Raw genomic sequence first — 18,961 nt, 5'->3', positions numbered from 1 at the left:
TAAATCTGTCTACTTATGCTTCCTTTACCTCAGTTAAACTTTTCAAACTTACTCGAGATAACTTCAGCGAAAGTTGCTAGGTTTCATGAAGCCAGATAAGAAAAGATGTCCTGGATATGTTGAACTCACTTTGTAGCTCAGGCCTCAGATGGAAATTTGAAGCTTGAATAGTTTTGATGTCTCAGTCCAGACAGTTCAACAACAACAACTACACCTCTTTCAGGAAGTTTCCTGAAGCGTTTTCTGCAGCTCTGTGCAGCTCTTCATCTCCTTCTGTTGATGTCGTCTCCAGCTTTTCCATCTCAGAGATGTTTGGTGTTTTCTCTGCTTCCTGCTTCTTCTTCATCCCTGTGAGAACATGAAAGCAGTTTGTGAGTCACTGAGTTCAGACCATCTTCATCTGTAAAGTAACTAGTATCTGTATCTGTCAGACAAATGTAGTGGAGGAAAAAGTACAATATGTGCAGCTGTATAAGGTAGAAAAACACCTGAATACTCAAGTACATTTACCTACAAACTGTACTGAAGTACAACACTGGAGTCAATGTACTGATGAGAAAATGTTACAGAGCAGAGGTTTGTTACTTACAGAGATTTCTACGTTTCACCAGGACTCTGAGAATAATGAGGACAAGAATAAGAGCAACAATAGTGAGAACACCACCAACAATGGCACCAACATTCATCTTCTCAGCTCCTGAATGAAGATGAGAAAGTGTTGAGTTGAGATGAAGAACAAACTCAGAGGAGATGCAGTTTTTAGTCAAGAATGAATCAGAGACATTTACCAGGTTTCTCTGACTCGATGATCGTTGTGTTTGTCCTGTTGTCTTGGTCTTTTTTCACTGTTTCAAATAAGAAACAAACACTTTAAACACTTTTTCAAATCACATCCGTCTGATTTAGGAACAAACTTCTTCACTGTCTCTGATTCTTCTGATGGAAATTCAGTATTAAATTCAGCCTGTGTGATGATTCCTCTGCTCAGGTTTACATGTTGGACTTCTAAATGTTCATCTCAGTAAATAGAGTGCTGAGCAGCCACACTCCATCAGGTCTAGTTCAGCAGTAAAGTCTCTGACAACCCTCCATAACAAGGGTTTTCTACTGAGTTCTACTCAATCAACTCACCAGTGACGTTGAGTCGACACTTGTCAGAGCTTGAACCGGACTCTGTGTTGACCTCACACAGGTACAGACCTGAGTCCTCAGTCCTGAGTCTGGACACATCAAGTCTGAGTCGTCCTTCTCTGAGGACGTCTTTGTCAAACTGGACTCGTCCTGAAAACTGTTCATCCTGAGACTCTGAGACCTCAACACCCTCATGGAGCTGAAACAGTCTTGAGGCTCTCTGATCAGTTATCAGTTGACAGAGGATATAAATGTTGGAGGAGCTGAGAGTTTTGGGTGTGAAGGTCCATTCCAGTGTGATGTGGTGGTTCTCCTCTGCCTGATAGAAGGTCTGTGCCACATTCACTACAAGTGTTCCTGCAGAGAGACAGAGAGGGAGAGTGAGGAGCAGGTCAAACCACTCAGAGAGCAGGATGAAGGAGTCAGGACAGAAACAGATGGTTTCAGTGACTGAGAATAAAGACCAGCAGAGCAGGAATCTAACTGAAGAATAAAACACAGACATCAAACATTCTAACCTCACTCTACTGTAATCTGACTCTATGATAATATCTTTATGAGGAGTTTTCAATGATCAGCTGCTGATGATATCATCCAGTCTGAGCTTTCACTGACTCTCACTGTTTTTGATGGTGTCAGTGTTTTTTTTTTTTTTTTTTTTACTGTTTCAGAGATGGGGGGGGGGTGAACTAACAAGATGTCTACACACAGACAGGAAGAGAGAAAAATATGGCGCATCCACCATCCGTTGGCTTTATTATGAATGTTGTCAAATGAAGCTTTAAAAACTAAAATGTTGCAGCGTGAGGTTTCTAAATATCAGATTCAGTCTCTGAGTTAAACTCTACACAGAGCTGATCATAAAGACGCTGTTTATGCTTTAACCTCCACATTAACATCATTTCACTTTACTGCTGTTTATAAAGTGAACTGACTGTGTTTCGTTCCGCCTGTAAAATGACGACCGTCTCTCTCCATGTGAGGTGAACTCAGCAGCTCTCCTTACATCTCACTGCGTCAAACTCTTCAGAAAACCAACAGACTGACCCAGTAGTTTAACACTGAAACAATGAAACGAGCTGAAAGATCAGAGTCTCTCTCTGTGCTCTGTCTGTAAAACTTGTGTGAGTCAACAATCAAATGACAAACTCTCCACGGTCACTGAGAGGGAAGTGATGAAAGTAGGATGGAGAGTCTCTCTCTCCGCTCGTCACCTCTGACTGCAGCCACCAACTTTCTACCCAGTCTGGTCCTTAAAGCAGCTCATTTAACAGATGAGAACTAATGAGAACATCTTTAATCTGACTGATGATAAATAAACAGGCTTCATGTTACATTGTGTCCATACAGCAACAGAGGAACTGTAACACCTCCAGCAGGGACTCTTACTGTCAGAAAATCTCTGAGTGAACAAAATAGAACAATAAATGATCCTGAACTCACCACTGACAGCGACAGAGAGCTGAGAAATAAGCAGGAAAATACAGAGTTTCCTCCATGATCTTCTCTTTCTGTTCCTGGACAGACTGGACGGCAGCGACAACAGAACGTGATGTCGTCACACGCCAATGACAGCGCTGTTAGCAGCAGAGTTTCACTACGTCCTCATTCGGTGCGGAATTCGCTTGGTACAATAAGCAGTCAGGTCTGGGACGTAACATTCGTACCGTCCACTGTCAGACATCTGTACAGAGGAGATCCTCCAGCAGCGGCTTTAATTTAAAATCTCCAAACACTGACTGGATGTTACATTTTGGATGAAACTTTGTATGTCTGTCTAACACGGGACTGTTAAACCAGTTCAGACTTAGGATCCAGATGAACATCCTCCGCGGACGAACTACGAAGCCTCCTGTGTGCGCGTCCACGCCTCCCCAGCACTGGACTCCATACCGCCTGTACGAGTCCATACTCTCTCTACGCGCGTCCACAGACCCCACACCTGCTGCAGGTGACTCCATAACTGCTGTTTGAGTCCTCGGTGTTTTCGGGGTCCTCCAGCAGCTCCGGTCTCCGCTGCTGTCGAGAACGAGAACGCGCGCAGCTAACGCGGAAACTACAGGCGAGTTGGCATCGACTGTCACGGCCGTCGGTCCCAAACACGGTCCAGCCACAGACTGTGTAACGTTGTTTTACACTTTTTTGTTTACTACATAATTCCACATGTTCCTTCATAGTTTTAATATCTTCAATATGAATCTACAACCTAGAAAATAATAAAAGCAAAGAAAAACACTGAATGAGAAGGTGTGTCCAAACTTTGACTGGTACTGAATGTGTGCATTCACTATATATGTAGCTACCATTCATTAAATCAGACCTATTATTAAAATAAGAGAGTCATCAACATAAACCTTCATCAAAATAAATATCATCAAAGTAAATGTAAAATAACAAATATCAAATAATAAAGGATCCTGAATTCACCTGTGATAACCTCAGTCAATGTCTCTTCATCATCATCATCATCACTGCAACCCCTCCCTCTGAAAACCAAGGGAGTTTAACCTTCGATCATCTTGTCGTAGTCGGGGCTGACGGCTTCGATCTGTGTTACACGGTACAACAACAGTGGTTAAGATGTTGGTAACTTGAGTTGCAGTTAATGATCCACAACACACACACCTGCTACCTGCTTCCTTCCCACAACACACAGTCTTTCCTCTAAATTTCAAGCAGTGTGACCAAACCACAGGCTGGGTGGTTTTCATGTGTCACAGTGAAACCACATTTCATAAACTAGTGAACTGTGAAATGCAGCCTCTGAAAAGGTCTTGGGGAAACTGACTGAGAGAGAGACAGAGACAGAGTTAGAGAGCTGAGTCCTACAAGAGTCTTTAAACGCTGAGTGTCAACAGAGCTAACACCAGGTACTGAGTGAGGACCAGTCATTCTGAGTGACAGAAAAAGGTGGTTTGTTTTCTGAGTGAGGACCAGGAGGAGAGGACGTTTTACTCAAACAGCAAATCGTTTAACATCGGGGCTTTACCATGTAGGCATCTTAACCATGTCAGGAACTCTGCAGTTTCAGATCTGTTCTCTGTAGTGAGTTCTTAATTTAACTAACAACCTGCCTCTTCACATGAACGCACCCAAGAAATCCTAGGTTGACTGAACGAGTTGATGACCAGCATCGTGTGACTGTGGTTATTAACTATGAACTATGAAAATGGATTTGATACCTCAGCCCAGCCAGTTCACCAACTACACCTCTTTCAGGAAGTTTCCAGAATCATTTTCTGCAGCTCTTCATCTCCGTCAGTTGACAGGATCTCCAGCTTTTCCATCTCAGAGATGTTTGGTGTTTTCTCTGCTTCCTGCTTCTTCTTCATCCCTGTGAGAACATGAAAGCAGTTTGTGAGTCACTGAGTTCAGACCATCTTCATCTGTAAAGTAACTAGTATCTGTATCTGTCAGACAAATGTAGTGGAGGAAAAAGTACAATATGTGCAGCTGTATAAGGTAGAAAAACACCTGAATACTCAAGTACATTTACCTACAAACTGTACTGAAGTACAACACTGGAGTCAATGTACTGATGAGAAAATGTTACAGAGCACAAGTTGATGCTGCTTTTGATACGATTGACCATCACATCCTTTTACAGAGACTGGAGCACTTTATTGGCATTAAAGGAACGGCACTAAACTGGTTTAAGTCCTATCTATCTGATAGGCTTCAGTTTGTACATGTTAACAACTATATATGCTTCCCTTGGGCAATATTATCAGGAAACACTCCATAAATTTCCATTGTTATGCAGATGATACACAGCTTTATCTGTCAATGGAGCCTGATGAAACCAATCATCTAGCCAAACTCCAGGTTTGTCTTAGGGACATTAAAATCTGGATGACAAGCAACTTCAACTGAAATCATTATAATTGGTCCTGAACATGTCAGAAACAAATTTTCTAATGATGTAGCTCCACTAGACGGCATTGTCCTGGCTCCCAGCTCCACTGTAAAGAATCTGGGAGTCATCTTTGATCAGGATATGTCCTTTAACTCACACATAAAACAAACTTCTAGGACTGCCTTTTTTCATCTGCGTAACATCTCCAAAATTAGACATTTTCTGTCTCAAAAAGATGCAGAAAAACTAGTCCATGCATTTGTTACATTCAGGCTGGACTACTGTAATTCATTATTATCAATTCAAAATCCTCCTCACTTACAAAGGCCTTAATGGTCAGACTCCATCTTACCTTAAAGATCTCATAGTCCCTTACAATCCCACTAGAACCCTGTTCTCCCAGAATGCTGGTTTACTGGTGGTTCCCAGAGTTTCTAAGAGTAGAATGGGAGGCAGAGCCTTCAGCTATCAGGCTCCTCTACTGTGGAACCTGCTCCCAGTTTGGGTCTGGGAGGCAGAAACACCCTCTGTACCTTTAAGAGTCGGCTTAAAACTTACCTCTTTGATAAAGCTTATAGTTAGGGTTGGCTCAGGCTTGAATCATCCCTTAGTTATGCTGCTATAGGCCTAGACTGCCGGGAGATCTCCCATGATGCACTGAGCTGCCCCCCCCCTGTCCTTAACCCAACAGGTCAAGGCAGATGACTGCCCAACCTGAGTCCGGTTCTGCCTGAGGTTTCTGTCTCTTAAAGGAAGTTTTTCTCTCCACAGTCGCCTAGTGCTGCTCATGGTGGGATTTGTTGGGTCTCTCTCTGTTAATAACTATTTTAAATAGTACGGTCTAGACCTGCTCTATTTGAAAAGTGCCTTGATTTGGTGCTATATAAATAAAATTGAATTTAATTGAAAGTTTGTTACTTACAGAGATTTCTACGTTTCACCAGGACTCTGAGAATAATGAGGACAAGAATAAGAGCAACAACAGTGAGAACACCACCAACAATGACAGTGACCTTCATCTTCTCAGCTCCTGAATGAAGATGAGAAAGTGTTGAGATGAAGAACAAACTCAGAGGAGATGCAGTTTTTAGTCAAGAATGAATCAGAGACATTTACCTGGTTTCTCTGGCTCAGTGTTTTCTGTCACTGGAGGTCTCGTTGTTGTGAACTCATCTTTCTTTCTCACTGTTTCAAATAAGAAACAAACACTTTAAACACTTTTTCAAATCACATCCATCTGATTTAGGAACAAACTTCTTCACTGTCTCTGATTCTTCTGATGGAAATTCAGTATTAAATTCAGCCTGTGTGATGATTCCTCTGCTCAGGTTTACATGTTGGACTTCTAAATGTTCATCTCAGTAAATAGAGTGCTGAGCAGCCACACTCCATCAGGTCTAGTTCAGCAGTAAAGTCTCTGACAACCCTCCATAACAAGGGTTTTCTACTGAGTTCTACTCAATCAACTCACCAGTGACGTTGAGTCGACACTTGTCAGAGCTTGAACCGGACTCTGTTTTGACGTCACACAGGTACAGACCTGAGTCCTCAGTCCTGAGTCTGGACACATCAAGTCTGAGTCGTCCTTCTCTGAGGACGTCTTTGTCAAACTGGACTCGTCCTGAAAACTGTTCATCCTGAGACTCTGAGACCTCAACACCCTCATGGAGCTGAAACAGGACTTTTGAGACTTTCTGATCAGTCAACAGTTCACAGAGGATATAAATGTTGGAGGAGCTGAGAGTTTTGGGTGTGAAGGTCCATTCCAGTGTGATGTGGTGGTTCTCCTCTGCCTGATAGAAGGTCTGTGCCACATTCACTACAAGTGTTCCTGCAGAGAGACAGAGAGGGAGAGGGAGGAGCAGGTCAAACCACTCAGAGAGCAGGATGAAGGAGTCAGGACAGAAACAGATGGTTTCAGTGGCTGAGAATAAAGACCAGCAGAGCAGGAATCTAACTGAAGAATAAAACACAGACATCAAACATTCTAACCTCACTCTACTGTAATCTGACTCTATGATAATATCTTTATGAGGAGTTTTCAATGATCAGCTGCTGATGATTTCATCCAGTCTGAGCTTTCACTGACTCTCACTGTTTTTTGATGGTGTCAGTGTTTTTTTTTTTTATTTTTTATTTATTTATTTTTTTTACTGTTTCAGAGATGGGGGGGGGGGGGGGTGAACTAACAAGATGTCTACACACAGACAGGAAGAGAGAAAAATATGGCGCATCCACCATCCGTTGGCTTTATTATGAATGTTGTCAAATGAAGCTTTAAAAACTAAAATGTTGCAGCGTGAGGTTTCTAAATATCAGATTCAGTCTCTGAGTTAAACTCTACACAGAGCTGATCATAAAGACGCTGTTTATGCTTTAACCTCCACATTAACATCATTTCACTTTACTGCTGTTTATAAAGTGAACTGACTTTGTATAGTTTTCATGCCTCTGTTCTCATCCACAGACATCATGTTCGCTCTGACAGTGTGAACGCATCAGTTTCCCAGATCTCACAGAGTAAAACACTGAAAACAATGAATAAACCAACAGGCTGACACAGTGGTCTGATACTGAAACAATGAAACAGTATCACTGGATATATATTTCCTCCTCCATGTCTGTTTCTCTCAGTCTCTCTGGAACTTCAGTAAAAACTAAATCCATTGTCCAACATCTTGTCTAAGAACAAAACCAGTTCCCTTCATGAAAACAAACAACAACAACAACAACAACAACAACAACAATAATAATAATAATATCTACTCTGTATTTGTACATTAACTTATTTGTCTCGTCTGTCAATGAACAATCAAATGTGAAACACAACGCAGCAGCAAACTGAAAATCAGTCAGAGAAAAGTGTGAACTGTAACACCTCCAGCAGCAACTTTTACTGTCAGAAAATCTCTGAGTGAACAAAATAGAACAATAAATGATCGTGAACTCACCACTGACAGCTACAGAGAGCTGAGAAATAAGCAGGAAAATACAGAGTTTCCTCTATGATCATCTCATCAGAGCAGCTCAGATTGACTTCTTACTACAACTCTTACAAGTCTACTGTCTCCTCCTCTCACTTCCTGAACTTTTACACAGAGTCAACAGAGAACCACCCACATACACAATTCACTCAGACAGTGTGGTTTGTGGTAAATATTGCTCTGTCAGATACATGATCTCCAAATGTCACCTCACAAGAGACACAGTGTTTGTCTTGTTCCTTTGTTCTGACCAACGAACCACCAAGTTTATCTCTGAGTCAGATACACACTGAAAAACACTGAAGCTGGAAGTCATTTCATCATTTAACATCATATGATGATTTATACATTAGAGTTTAAAGGACAGTGTTAAAGTGCAGCATGAAGGACAAAATACATCAAAGAGGAAACACTGTAAAATCCACCGTCCACACAGCAGAGGAAATAAAGCTTCCAGCTGTTTTTAAGTTAGAAAACCTGAGATCAGTGGAAAACAAAGAGACACATTAATCTGACAGAGACACATTTACATTCAACCATTTTATCCTGAGAGACTCACAAGTGAGGAAACTGTGGGTTCAAGGACACTTCAGCAGCTGGGGATCAAACCACCAACCCTGTGATCAGTGAATAACCCACAGTCTCTGTTGTTGTTCTGTGTCTCATCACTGCCACCTACAGGCTGAATGCAGTAACTACACATCTAAACTAATAACCTGTGCTTGATTATAATAATGAAGTAAAAACGTCTAAAAACCAAACTGACTGACACCTGGCTGCCCTGGTTTTTATAAAATCCATTTTGATTCTGGTAAACTACATAAATAACCAACAGAAATCCACTTAAACTTTAGTAACAGAGAAGAAGAAAGTTACAAATGTAAACAGACAGATGCACATGTGGAGTGAAGGCTGAGCTGAAGACTTACTGTGGCTCAAACTGCTGAGAACCATAATGCTTTAAAAAAAAAAACCTTGATAGTTTTGATGCCAGTTCACCAACTACACCTCTTTCAGGAAGTTTCCTGAAGCGTTTTCTGCAGCTCTGTGCAGCTCTTCATCTCCTTCTGTTGATGTCGTCTCCAGCTTTTCCATCTCAGAGATGTTTGGTGTTTTCTCTGCTTCCTGCTTCTTCTTCATCCCTGTGAGAACATGAAAGCAGTTTGTGAGTCACTGAGTTCAGACCATCTTCATCTGTAAAGTAACTAGTATCTGTATCTGTCAGACAAATGTAGTGGAGGAAAAAGTACAATATGTGCAGCTGTATAAGGTAGAAAAACACCTGAATACTCAAGTACATTTACCTACAAACTGTACTGAAGTACAACACTGGAGTCAATGTACTGATGAGAAAATGTTACAGAGCAGAAGTTTGTTACTTACAGAGATTTCTACGTTTCACCAGGTCTATGATAATAATGAAGACAAGAAGAGCACCAACAACACCAAAAAAAATGAGACCAAGGACACCACCAACAATGGCACCAACATTCATCTTCTCAGCTCCTGAATGAAGATGAGAAAGTGTTGAGATGAAGAACAAACTCAGAGGAGATGCAGTTTTTAGTCAAGAATGAATCAGAGACATTTACCAGGTTTCTCTGGCTCAGTGTTTTCTGTCACTGGAGGTCTCGTTGTTGTGAACTCATCTTTCTTTCTCACTGTTTCAAATAAGAAACAAACACTTTAAAGACTTTTTCAAATCACATCCATCTGATTTAGGAACAAACTTCTTCACTGTCTCTGATTCTTCTGATGGAAATTCAGTATTAAATTCAGCCTGTGTGATGATTCCTCTGCTCAGGTTTACATGTTGGACTTCTAAATGTTCATCTCAGTAAATAGAGTGCTGAGCAGCCACACTCCATCAGGTCTAGTTCAGCAGTAAAGTCTCTGACAACCCTCCATAACAAGGGTTTTCTACTGAGTTCTACTCAATCAACTTACCAGTGACGCTGAGTCGACACTTGTCAGAGCTTGAACCGGACTCTGTGTTGACCTCACACAGGTACAGACCTGAGTCCTCAGTCCTGAGTCTGGACGCATGAAGTCTGAGTCGTCCTTCTCTGAGGACGTCTTTGTCAAACTGGACTCGTCCTGAAAACTGTTCATCCTGAGACTCTGAGACCTCAACACCCTCATGGAGATGAAACAGTCTTGAGACTTTCTGATCAGTTATCAGTTGACAGAGGATATAAATGTTGGAGGAGCTGAGAGTTTTGGGTGTGAAGGTCCATTCCAGTGTGATGTGGTGGTTCTCCTCTGCCTGATAGAAGGTCTGTGCCACATTCACTACAAGTGTTCCTGCAGAGAGACAGAGAGGGAGAGGGAGGAGCAGGTCAAACCACTCAGAGAGCAGGATGAAGGAGTCAGGACAGAAACAGATGGTTTCAGTGACTGAGAATAATAACGTAATAATGTAATAATAATGTTGTTTTTCTTAGAGGCCAAATTTGAAGCATTTAGGCTCTAAGAAAAAGAAAAAAAAAGAAAAACAACGTTTCACAAATGGCCTCATGTGACTCCAACGACTGTTGTTATAACACAATGTTGCACTAACGCAGTCGATACCAATTTTTCTACCAACGACCGTCACTCTAACGACGATCGTTGGCACATGGAGCACAAAGGATCCATGACATCCTCGGTCTTGTGAAAGCCCCCACAGAGGTTAAATACCTGGGTCTCCACACCAAAAAAATCAGTTGGACCAGTCCCAGCCTGATCAGATGCGAACACGAACTGATGAAGCCTCTTGGATGAGAGGTGAAACGTCTTCTAGACTATAACTAAGTCCAGTTGTGCGAAATTTCCATTGAGATGACTTTGTGAAGAGGCACATCCGGAGCCTGTTGCAAGAGATTTCGGCCCTCAGCTTCACCACTGATATTTGACGAGGATTTTACTCTGCGAAGAGTCGTCCTGCAAAACAATTTAGGGGTTCGCACACCAGGTGTGTATGATGACATGCTTCAGACATGGAGGGTCCCTAAAAGTTCTGTTCATGTTGTGCTACGTGATAATACGAAAAACATGATCAAAGCCATGAGTGACGCTGGACTCCCGAGCCTGCCGTGTGTCGCACACACCCTCCAGCTGGCTGTTAATGAGAGGCTTTTAGCACAGAAGAGCGTGGCTGAAATAGTTGGACATTTTAAACATTCTGCCTTAGCCTACTCCTGCCTTGAAGATATTCTGTTTGTTAAAAAAAGCAATGCGATGCAGTTGTTGAATGCTAAATGTCATGTCAATGTACGAAATGTAATGGCATTAATAAGTACTCGTATCGATACTCGGTATCGGCAATTACTCAATTGTAAGTACTTGTAAGCGGGTTGACAAAATGTGGTATTGGTGCATCCCTAATTTCAATAATCCTTTAAATGGGGGGGGGGTGTTATTGTCCTGAAAGACAATATAATGCGACAGGCTGTTGTAATTGTAGACTACAGACCAACACATGCAGCGTTAATGATGGAAATATGAAGGTGAACCACTTTCTATAAGGTTTCTATTTGATCCAGGTTCAGTTTCCACTGAGGCTGAAATACTGTTAACATGAAGTTCATACTGAACATAACAGCATTACATTCATACATATACAGAGTGTTCATCATCAACAGAGAGTAACAGCTCATTCTCAGACATGTGACCCACGTGTTGACTGTAATCCAAGTATCTGAGAAATCACCACATATTTTCCGTGTCCTTCCAGCTCATATTACAGATGAAGAATCCAGAGAACATGTGACCAGTCTCTCTGGCTTTGTTGGTTTGACATTGTGTCGTTAGAGTCTCTTTAAATTCCTCACAAACCGACAGAATTAACATGCGTTCATCATCTGAGAAATACGGTGCACGCGCGTTTTATGCACGCACCTACTCAATTTACCGACATCTGAACCACCGAGGCAGATCGAGGCAGTCAGGGTTTGTCAACCCCGACTTTCACTGAGAACCTGAGTTAAATCAGAGCAGGTTAAACTACATTCGTAGTACAGACCTCAGGTGTTTGAACTAACAAGATGTCGACACACAGACAGGAAGAGAGAAAAAGATGGTGCAGCAGCTTCCTCTTTCAGACTCAGTGTGTCCTGATGTGAACTCACTGCTGTTGATGATATAAAATAAACTAAATCAATATGAGAACTTTCTAACAGAAACAGAAACACAAGAGTTCTCCTGGTTCACTTTCCTCTGTTCACACTCTAATATATCTTCTTGTTTCTGACATGGCTGTAAACTCAGCCTCACTTCCTTCCTGTTGTTCATCATCTCAGTTTAAAGTTTAGATTAAAATGTTGCAGCGTGAGGTTTCTAAATATCAGATTCAGTCTCTGAGTTAAACTCTACACAGAGCTGATCATAAAGACGCTGTTTATGCTTTAACCTCCACATTAACATCATTTCACTTTACTGCTGTTTATAAAGTGAACTGACTTTGTATAGTTTTCATGCCTCTGTTCTCATCCACAGACATCATGTTCGCTCTGACAGTGTGAACGCATCAGTTTCCCAGATCTCACAGAGTAAAACACTGAAAACAATGAATAAACCAACAGGCTGACACAGTGGTCTAACACTGAAACAATGAAACAGTATCACTGGATATATATTTCCTCCTCCATGTCTGTTTCTCTCAGTCTCTCTGGAACTTCAGTAAAAACTAAATCCATTGTCCAACATCTTGTCTAAGAACAAAACCAGTTCCCTTCATGAAAACAAATCCGAGATGAACACAACAACAATATCTACTCTGTATTTTTACATTAACTTGTGTCTCGTCTGTCGGTGAACAATCAAAAGTGAAACACAGACATTATAACCACCCTCTGTGTCGGTAAAGAAGCCGCTCCCTGACACAGCGTCAGGATGACATGAATAAAGAAGCTTAAACTCACCGGTGACAACTTGATGACTGAAGAATAAAACAAGCAGGAAGATACAGACTCTCTCCTCCATCTTCAGCTCTACTGTGACTCGTATGGTCTGCTCGTACTGTTGTTTCAAGTTTAACGGTCCTGAGGCCTGTACTACGAAGTGAGGTTACTGTCTTATCAGGGTAACATCAGGTGTAACTTCCCGGTTAACCTGTACTACGAAAGGTGGATAGGTTTTACCCGGAGTCTGCTGCCATGGTAATTTACGCTGCGTCTCTAAACTGCTCCGAGCAGTTTATGTTCGTGATTAACTCGGTGTTACCAGTGTTACTGCTACCTAAGCTCCGCCCCACAGGTGGAGCAACCAATCGATATTGACACAATGACTGGGAGAGGCTGACTCCATAGGACGGGGGCGTAGTAGTCTACAATTACAACAGCCTGTCGCATTATATTATCTTTCAGGACAATAACACCCCCCCCCCCCCCAATTTAAAGGATTATTGAAATCGATAATATGCAACACTGATGACGCTAAATTCTGCTGCTCGACTGTGAGAAAAAAAAACAAAACAAAATAAAATAACTGAAAGTGAAAATGGAAAATGTGGAGCATAAAAACACCATTTATTGGTCCACATATCTCTACCATCCACTACATTTACTACTGTTTTCAAACCAACTTTATTTACAAACTCAGTCAGTGAACAACAAGTGAACAAAGGTTCCTGTCCAGCAGGAAACATTTAACCATCAGATTCTACAGCAACACTGAAGCTGGTCAAAGTCATTTACTCATTTAGTGTCATATGATGATTACATTACAGTTTGCATGGCAAAAATACATACAAGTTTAAGGTAGATTGGAAAAGAGGAGACAGTTTAAACATTCAACCATTTTATCCTGAGAGACTCACAAGTGAGGAAACTGTGGGTTCAAAGACACTTCAGCAGCTGGGGATCAAACCACCAACCCTGTGATCAGTGAATAACCCACAGTCTCTGTTGTTGTTCTGTGTCTCATCACTGCCACCTACAGGCTGAATGCAGTAACTACACATCAGGTCCAAACTGACTGAGACCTGGTCTGTGTTCTGAAGCAGGATTTGAGGTTAGTGAGGAAACTTCAGCTTTAACTCTGGGGTTTCAGGGTCACAACCAAAGTTCACCTGTTATCAGGTAAATCACCATGGTAACTGATGCTGAACGGCTAACCTGCTCCTGTCAACAGCTACTGACCAATCAGATCACTGGAAAACTAGAGTCGTCATTCCTACAGGATCAACAACTGCACCTCTTTCAGGAAGTTTCCTGAAGCGTTTTCTGCAGCTCTGTGCAGCTCTTCATCTCCTTCTGTTGATGTCGTCTCCAGCTTTTCCATCTCAGAGATGTTTGGTGTTTTCTCTGCTTCCTGCTTCTTCTTCATCCCTGTGAGAACATGAAAGCAGTTTGTGAGTCACTGAGTTCAGACCATCTTCATCTGTAAAGTAACTAGTATCTGTATCTGTCAGACAAATGTAGTGGAGGAAAAAGTACAATATGTGCAGCTGTATAAGGTAGAAAAACACCTGAATACTCAAGTACATTTACCTACAAACTGTACTGAAGTACAACACTGGAGTCAATGTACTGATGAGAAAATGTTACAGAGCAGAAGTTTGTTACTTACAGAGATTTCTACGTTTCACCAGGACTCTGAGAATAATGAGGACAAGAATAAGAGCAACAACAGTGAGAACACCACCAACAATGGCACCAACATTCATCTTCTCAGCTCCTGAATGAAGATGAGAAAGTGTTGAGTTGAGATGAAGAACAAAGATGCAAGAGATGCAGTTTTTTTCTCCAAAATAGTGAATTTATTCATTCTGCTAATTTATCTGTAGAGAACTGCTCCTGATTTAAAGACAGAAAAAAAGGTACGTAGGATGTAGACAATCAACGACACAGTTTTCTAGTCAAGAATGAATCAGTGACATGTGATGATCGTTGTGTCTCTCCTGTCTTTTCTCACTGTTTCAAATAAGAAACAAACACTTTAAACACTTTTTCAAATCACATCCATCTGATTTAGGAACAAACTTCTTCACTGTCTCTGATTCTTCTGATGGAAATTCAGTATTAAATTCAGCAGACTCACCAACAGTAAGAGTTATGGTAGCACTGGCTGCTAGTCCTGGGACGTAACATGTGTACAGTCCACTGTCTGTCAGGGTCAATGAGGAGATGTTCAGACTGATGATTCCTCTGATCAGATCTTCATGGATCAGAGTCGTCCTGTCTCTGTACTGATCCATCTGTGGATCAGTTTGGTCCTTTTCATGGCGATATGAATGGACGACGCCATCGTTGAGGTCAGCTCTGGTAAACTCCAGTGTTTCTTTCCTCAAGTCCACTGATGGATCCAGACGACACTGCAGTGAAACATCACCACCTTCTTCTACCTGGTTCGGTTCAGTCTGACAGGTGAGCTGATGAGTCGCTGGAGAAACAAAAATGAAACATACAGATTAAATTCCTCTAAAAGACAAACCATCATTTCATTCAAACACTAAAACACACAGAGCTGATTTTTCTCAGTTCAGGGGAGCAACAAAATGCACCTCCAGCAGCGACATTTATTCTCAAAATAAATAAATAAATCTCCAAATACTGCGTAGACATTCAAATTTTGATGAAACTGTCAGGTGTGTGTTGGTTTAACTGAGGGCTGAAACTACAGTTATTTTTCTCGTCCATAAATCTGATGAATATTTTCTTGGTCCAGCCATGTTCTAGTTTAACGTTGGTCCCTGTTAGCGTCAAGTTTAATTCAAATACTATCGAGCTGCAGATAAAACAAACACACGGTTAAAGCTTCATCGATGTTCCTTGGTCAACAGGAACAACCTCAACCGTAGAACAACTCAACACATGCGCAGTACATCAACTCACTGTCTTCCAACATATCACTCCACCAGTCTCAACTATCACTAACTTTAGTGAGGTGCATGTAGTCCCTAATCCACATGAACGAACGCCTCCACCGAAGGACTACTTTTTACTTCAACATTTTCCAGAAACATTCCTTATTTTTCGGATCACATTCAAAACATGTTTAAATGTAAAGTTCCCGACAGTGTCTGACAGTCCCAACCCAGAACCCAACAGAGCAGCATATGTTCAAGAGTGTCAAAGTTCAGTCAGACCGTCTATCACAGTGGACATCAGCAACACTGACAACCCTCCATAACAAGGGTTTTCTACTGAGTTCTACTCAATCAACTCACCAGTGACGTTGAGTCGACACTTGTCAGAGCTTGAACCGGACTCTGTTTTGACCTCACACAGGTACAGACCTGAGTCCTCAGTCTTGAGTCTGGACACATCAAGTCTGAGTCGTCCTTCTCTGAGGACGTCTTTGTCAAACTGGACTCGTCCTGAAAACTGTTCATCCTGAGACTCTGAGACCTCAACACCCTCATGGAGCTGAAACAGGACTTTTGAGACTTTCTGATCAGTCAACAGTTCACAGAGGATATAAATGTTGGAGGAGCTGAGAGTTTTGGGTGTGAAGGTCCATTCCAGTGTGATGTGGTGGTTCTCCTCTGCCTGATAGAAGGTCTGTGCCACATTCACTACAAGTGTTCCTGCAGAGAGACAGAGAGGGAGAGGGAGGAGCAGGTCAAACCACTCAGAGAGCAGGATGAAGGAGTCAGGACAGAAACAGATGGTTTCAGTGACTGAGAATAAAGACCAGCAGAGCAGGAATCTAACTGAAGAATAAAACACAGACATCAAACATTCTAACCTCACTCTACTGTAATCTGACTCTATGATAATATCTTTATGAGGAGTTCTCAATGATCAGCTGCTGATGATTTCATCCAGTCTGAGTCTCACTGTTTTTGATGGTGTCAGTGTTTTTTTTTTTTTTTTTACTGTGTTTAAGATGTCGACACACAGACATGAAGAAAGAAAAAGATGGCGCATCAGCTTCCTCTTTCAGACTCAGTGTGTCCTGATGTGAACTCACTGCTGTTGTTGATATAAAATAAACTAAATCAATATGAGAACTTTCTAACAGAGACAGAAACACAAGAGTTCTCCTGGTTCACTTTCCTCTGTTCACACTCTAATATATCTTCTTGTTTCTGACATGGCTGTAAACTCAGCCTCACTTCCTTCCTGTTGTTCATCATCTCAGTTTAAAGTTTAGATTAAAATGTTCCAGCGTGAGGTTTCTAAATATCAGATTCAGTCTCTGAGTTAAACTCTACACAGAGCTGATCATAAAGACGCTGTTTATGCTTTAACCTCCACATTAACATCATTTCACTTTACCGCTGTTTATAAAGTGAACTGACTGTGTTTCGTTCCGCCTGTAAAATGGCGACCGTCTCTCTCCATGTGAGGTGAACTCAGCAGCTCTCCTTACATCTCACTGCATCAAACTCTTCAGAAAACCAACAGACTGACCCAGTAGTTTAACACTGAAACAATGAAAGGAGCTGAAAGATCAGAGTCTCTCTCTGTGCTCTGTGTCTGTAAAACTTGTGTGAGTCGACAATCAGACGACAAAGTCTCTCTCTCCGCTCGTCACCTCTGACTGCAGCCACCAACTTTCTACCCAGTCTGGTCCTTAAAGCAGCTCATTTAACAGATGAGAACTAATGAGAACATCTTTAATCTGACTGATGATAAATAAACAGGCTTCATGTTACATTGTGTCCATACAGCAACAGAGGAACTGTAACACCTCCAGCAGGGACTCTTACTGTCAGAAAATCTCTGAGTGAACAAAATAGAACAATAAATGATCGTGAACTCACCACTGACAGCGACAGAGAGCTGAGAAATAAGCAGGAAAATACACAGAGTTTCCTCCATGATCTTCTCTTTCTGTTCCTGGACAGACGGGACGGCAGTGACAACAGAACGTGATGTCGTCACACGCCAACGACAGCGCTGTTAGGAGCCGGGCTTCTCCATGTAATCCTTCAGTGTTGCATTCACTTCTCCTTTACACCATCAGCCTGCAGGATCATAACGTACCACACATTTCTACAGGCCTCAGTCAGCAAAGATGAACTGTGGCAGATATTCCTCTAACTTCACCTCACTGAATAAAAGAAAACAGACAGTGTTTGTCTTGTTCCTTTGTTCTGACCAATGAACCATTGAGTTTATCTCTGAGTCAGATACACACTGAAAAACACTGAAGCTGGTCCAAGTCATTTCATCATTTAACATCATATGATGATTTAAACATTAGAGATTAAAGGACAGTGTTAAAGTGCAGCATGAAGGACAAAATACATCAAAAAGGAAACAGTTTAAAATCCACCGTCCACACAGCAGAGGAAACAAAGCTTCCAGCTGTTTTTAAGTTAGAAAACCTGAGATCAGTGGAAAACAAAGAGACACATTAATCTGACAGAGACACATTTACATTCAACCATTTTATCCTGAGAGACTCACAAGTGAGGAAACTGTGGGTTCAAGGACACTTCAGCAGCTGGGGATCAAACCACCAACCCTGTGATCAGTGAATAACCCACAGTCTCTGTTGTTGTTCTGTGTCTCATCACTGCCACCTACAGGCTGAATGCAGTAACTACACATCAGGTCCAAACTGACTGAGACCTGGTCTGTGTTCTGAAGCAGGATTTGAGGTTAGTGAGGAAACTTCAGCTTTAACTCTGGGGTTTCAGGGTCACAACCAAAGTTCACCTGTTATCAGGTAAATCACCATGGTAACTGATGCTGAACAGCTAACCTTCTCCTGTCAACAGCTACTGACCAATCAGATCACTGGAAAACAAAAACATACAAATGTCCTGGATATGTTGAACTCACTTTGTAGCTCAGGCCTCAGATGGAAATTTGAAGCTTGAATAGTTTTGATGTCTCAGTCCAGACAGTTCATCAACAACAACTACACCTCTTTCAGGAAGTTTCCTGAAGCGTTTTCTGCAGCTCTGTGCAGCTCTTCATCCCCTTCTGTTGATGTCGTCTCCAGCTTTTCCATCTCAGAGATGTTTGGTGTTTTCTCTGCTTCCTGCTTCTTCTTCATCCCTGTGAGAACATGAAAGCAGTTTGTGAGTCACTGAGTTCAGACCATCTTCATC

General features: G+C 41.7%; 1 protein-coding gene across 14 annotated transcripts in view; it reads right to left on the bottom strand.

Annotated features, from left to right (window-relative positions):
- Positions 1–18,661, bottom strand: part of LOC108874178 (V-set and immunoglobulin domain-containing protein 1) — a 41,578-nt gene extending 22,917 nt beyond the window's left edge. For 7 of the 14 annotated variants that reach the window (XM_051068732.1, XM_051068741.1, XM_051068743.1 and 4 more), the window contains exons 1-4: positions 18,312–18,656; positions 17,663–17,866; positions 16,302–16,480; positions 1,132–1,312 (exon numbers count right to left, since the gene is read on the bottom strand). In XM_051068732.1, coding sequence (XP_050924689.1) covers positions 1,132–1,312; positions 16,302–16,480; positions 17,663–17,720 — 418 coding nt within the window. In that variant the 5' untranslated portion in view covers positions 17,721–17,866; positions 18,312–18,656. Of the gene's footprint in view, positions 1–1,131; positions 1,313–9,987; positions 10,100–16,301; positions 16,481–17,662; positions 17,867–18,311 lie in introns of all 14 variants that reach the window. The other 7 variants (XM_051068736.1, XM_051068737.1, XM_051068740.1 and 4 more) reach the window with 5 other exon arrangements.
- Positions 18,662–18,961: the final 300 nt, after the last annotated feature.

Source organism: Lates calcarifer, unplaced genomic scaffold (genome assembly GCF_001640805.2).
Source record: "Lates calcarifer isolate ASB-BC8 unplaced genomic scaffold, TLL_Latcal_v3 _unitig_5243_quiver_792, whole genome shotgun sequence".
NCBI classification, from domain to species: Eukaryota; Metazoa; Chordata; class Actinopteri; family Centropomidae; genus Lates; species Lates calcarifer.
This window is presented reverse-complemented; position numbering and strand designations above follow the sequence as displayed.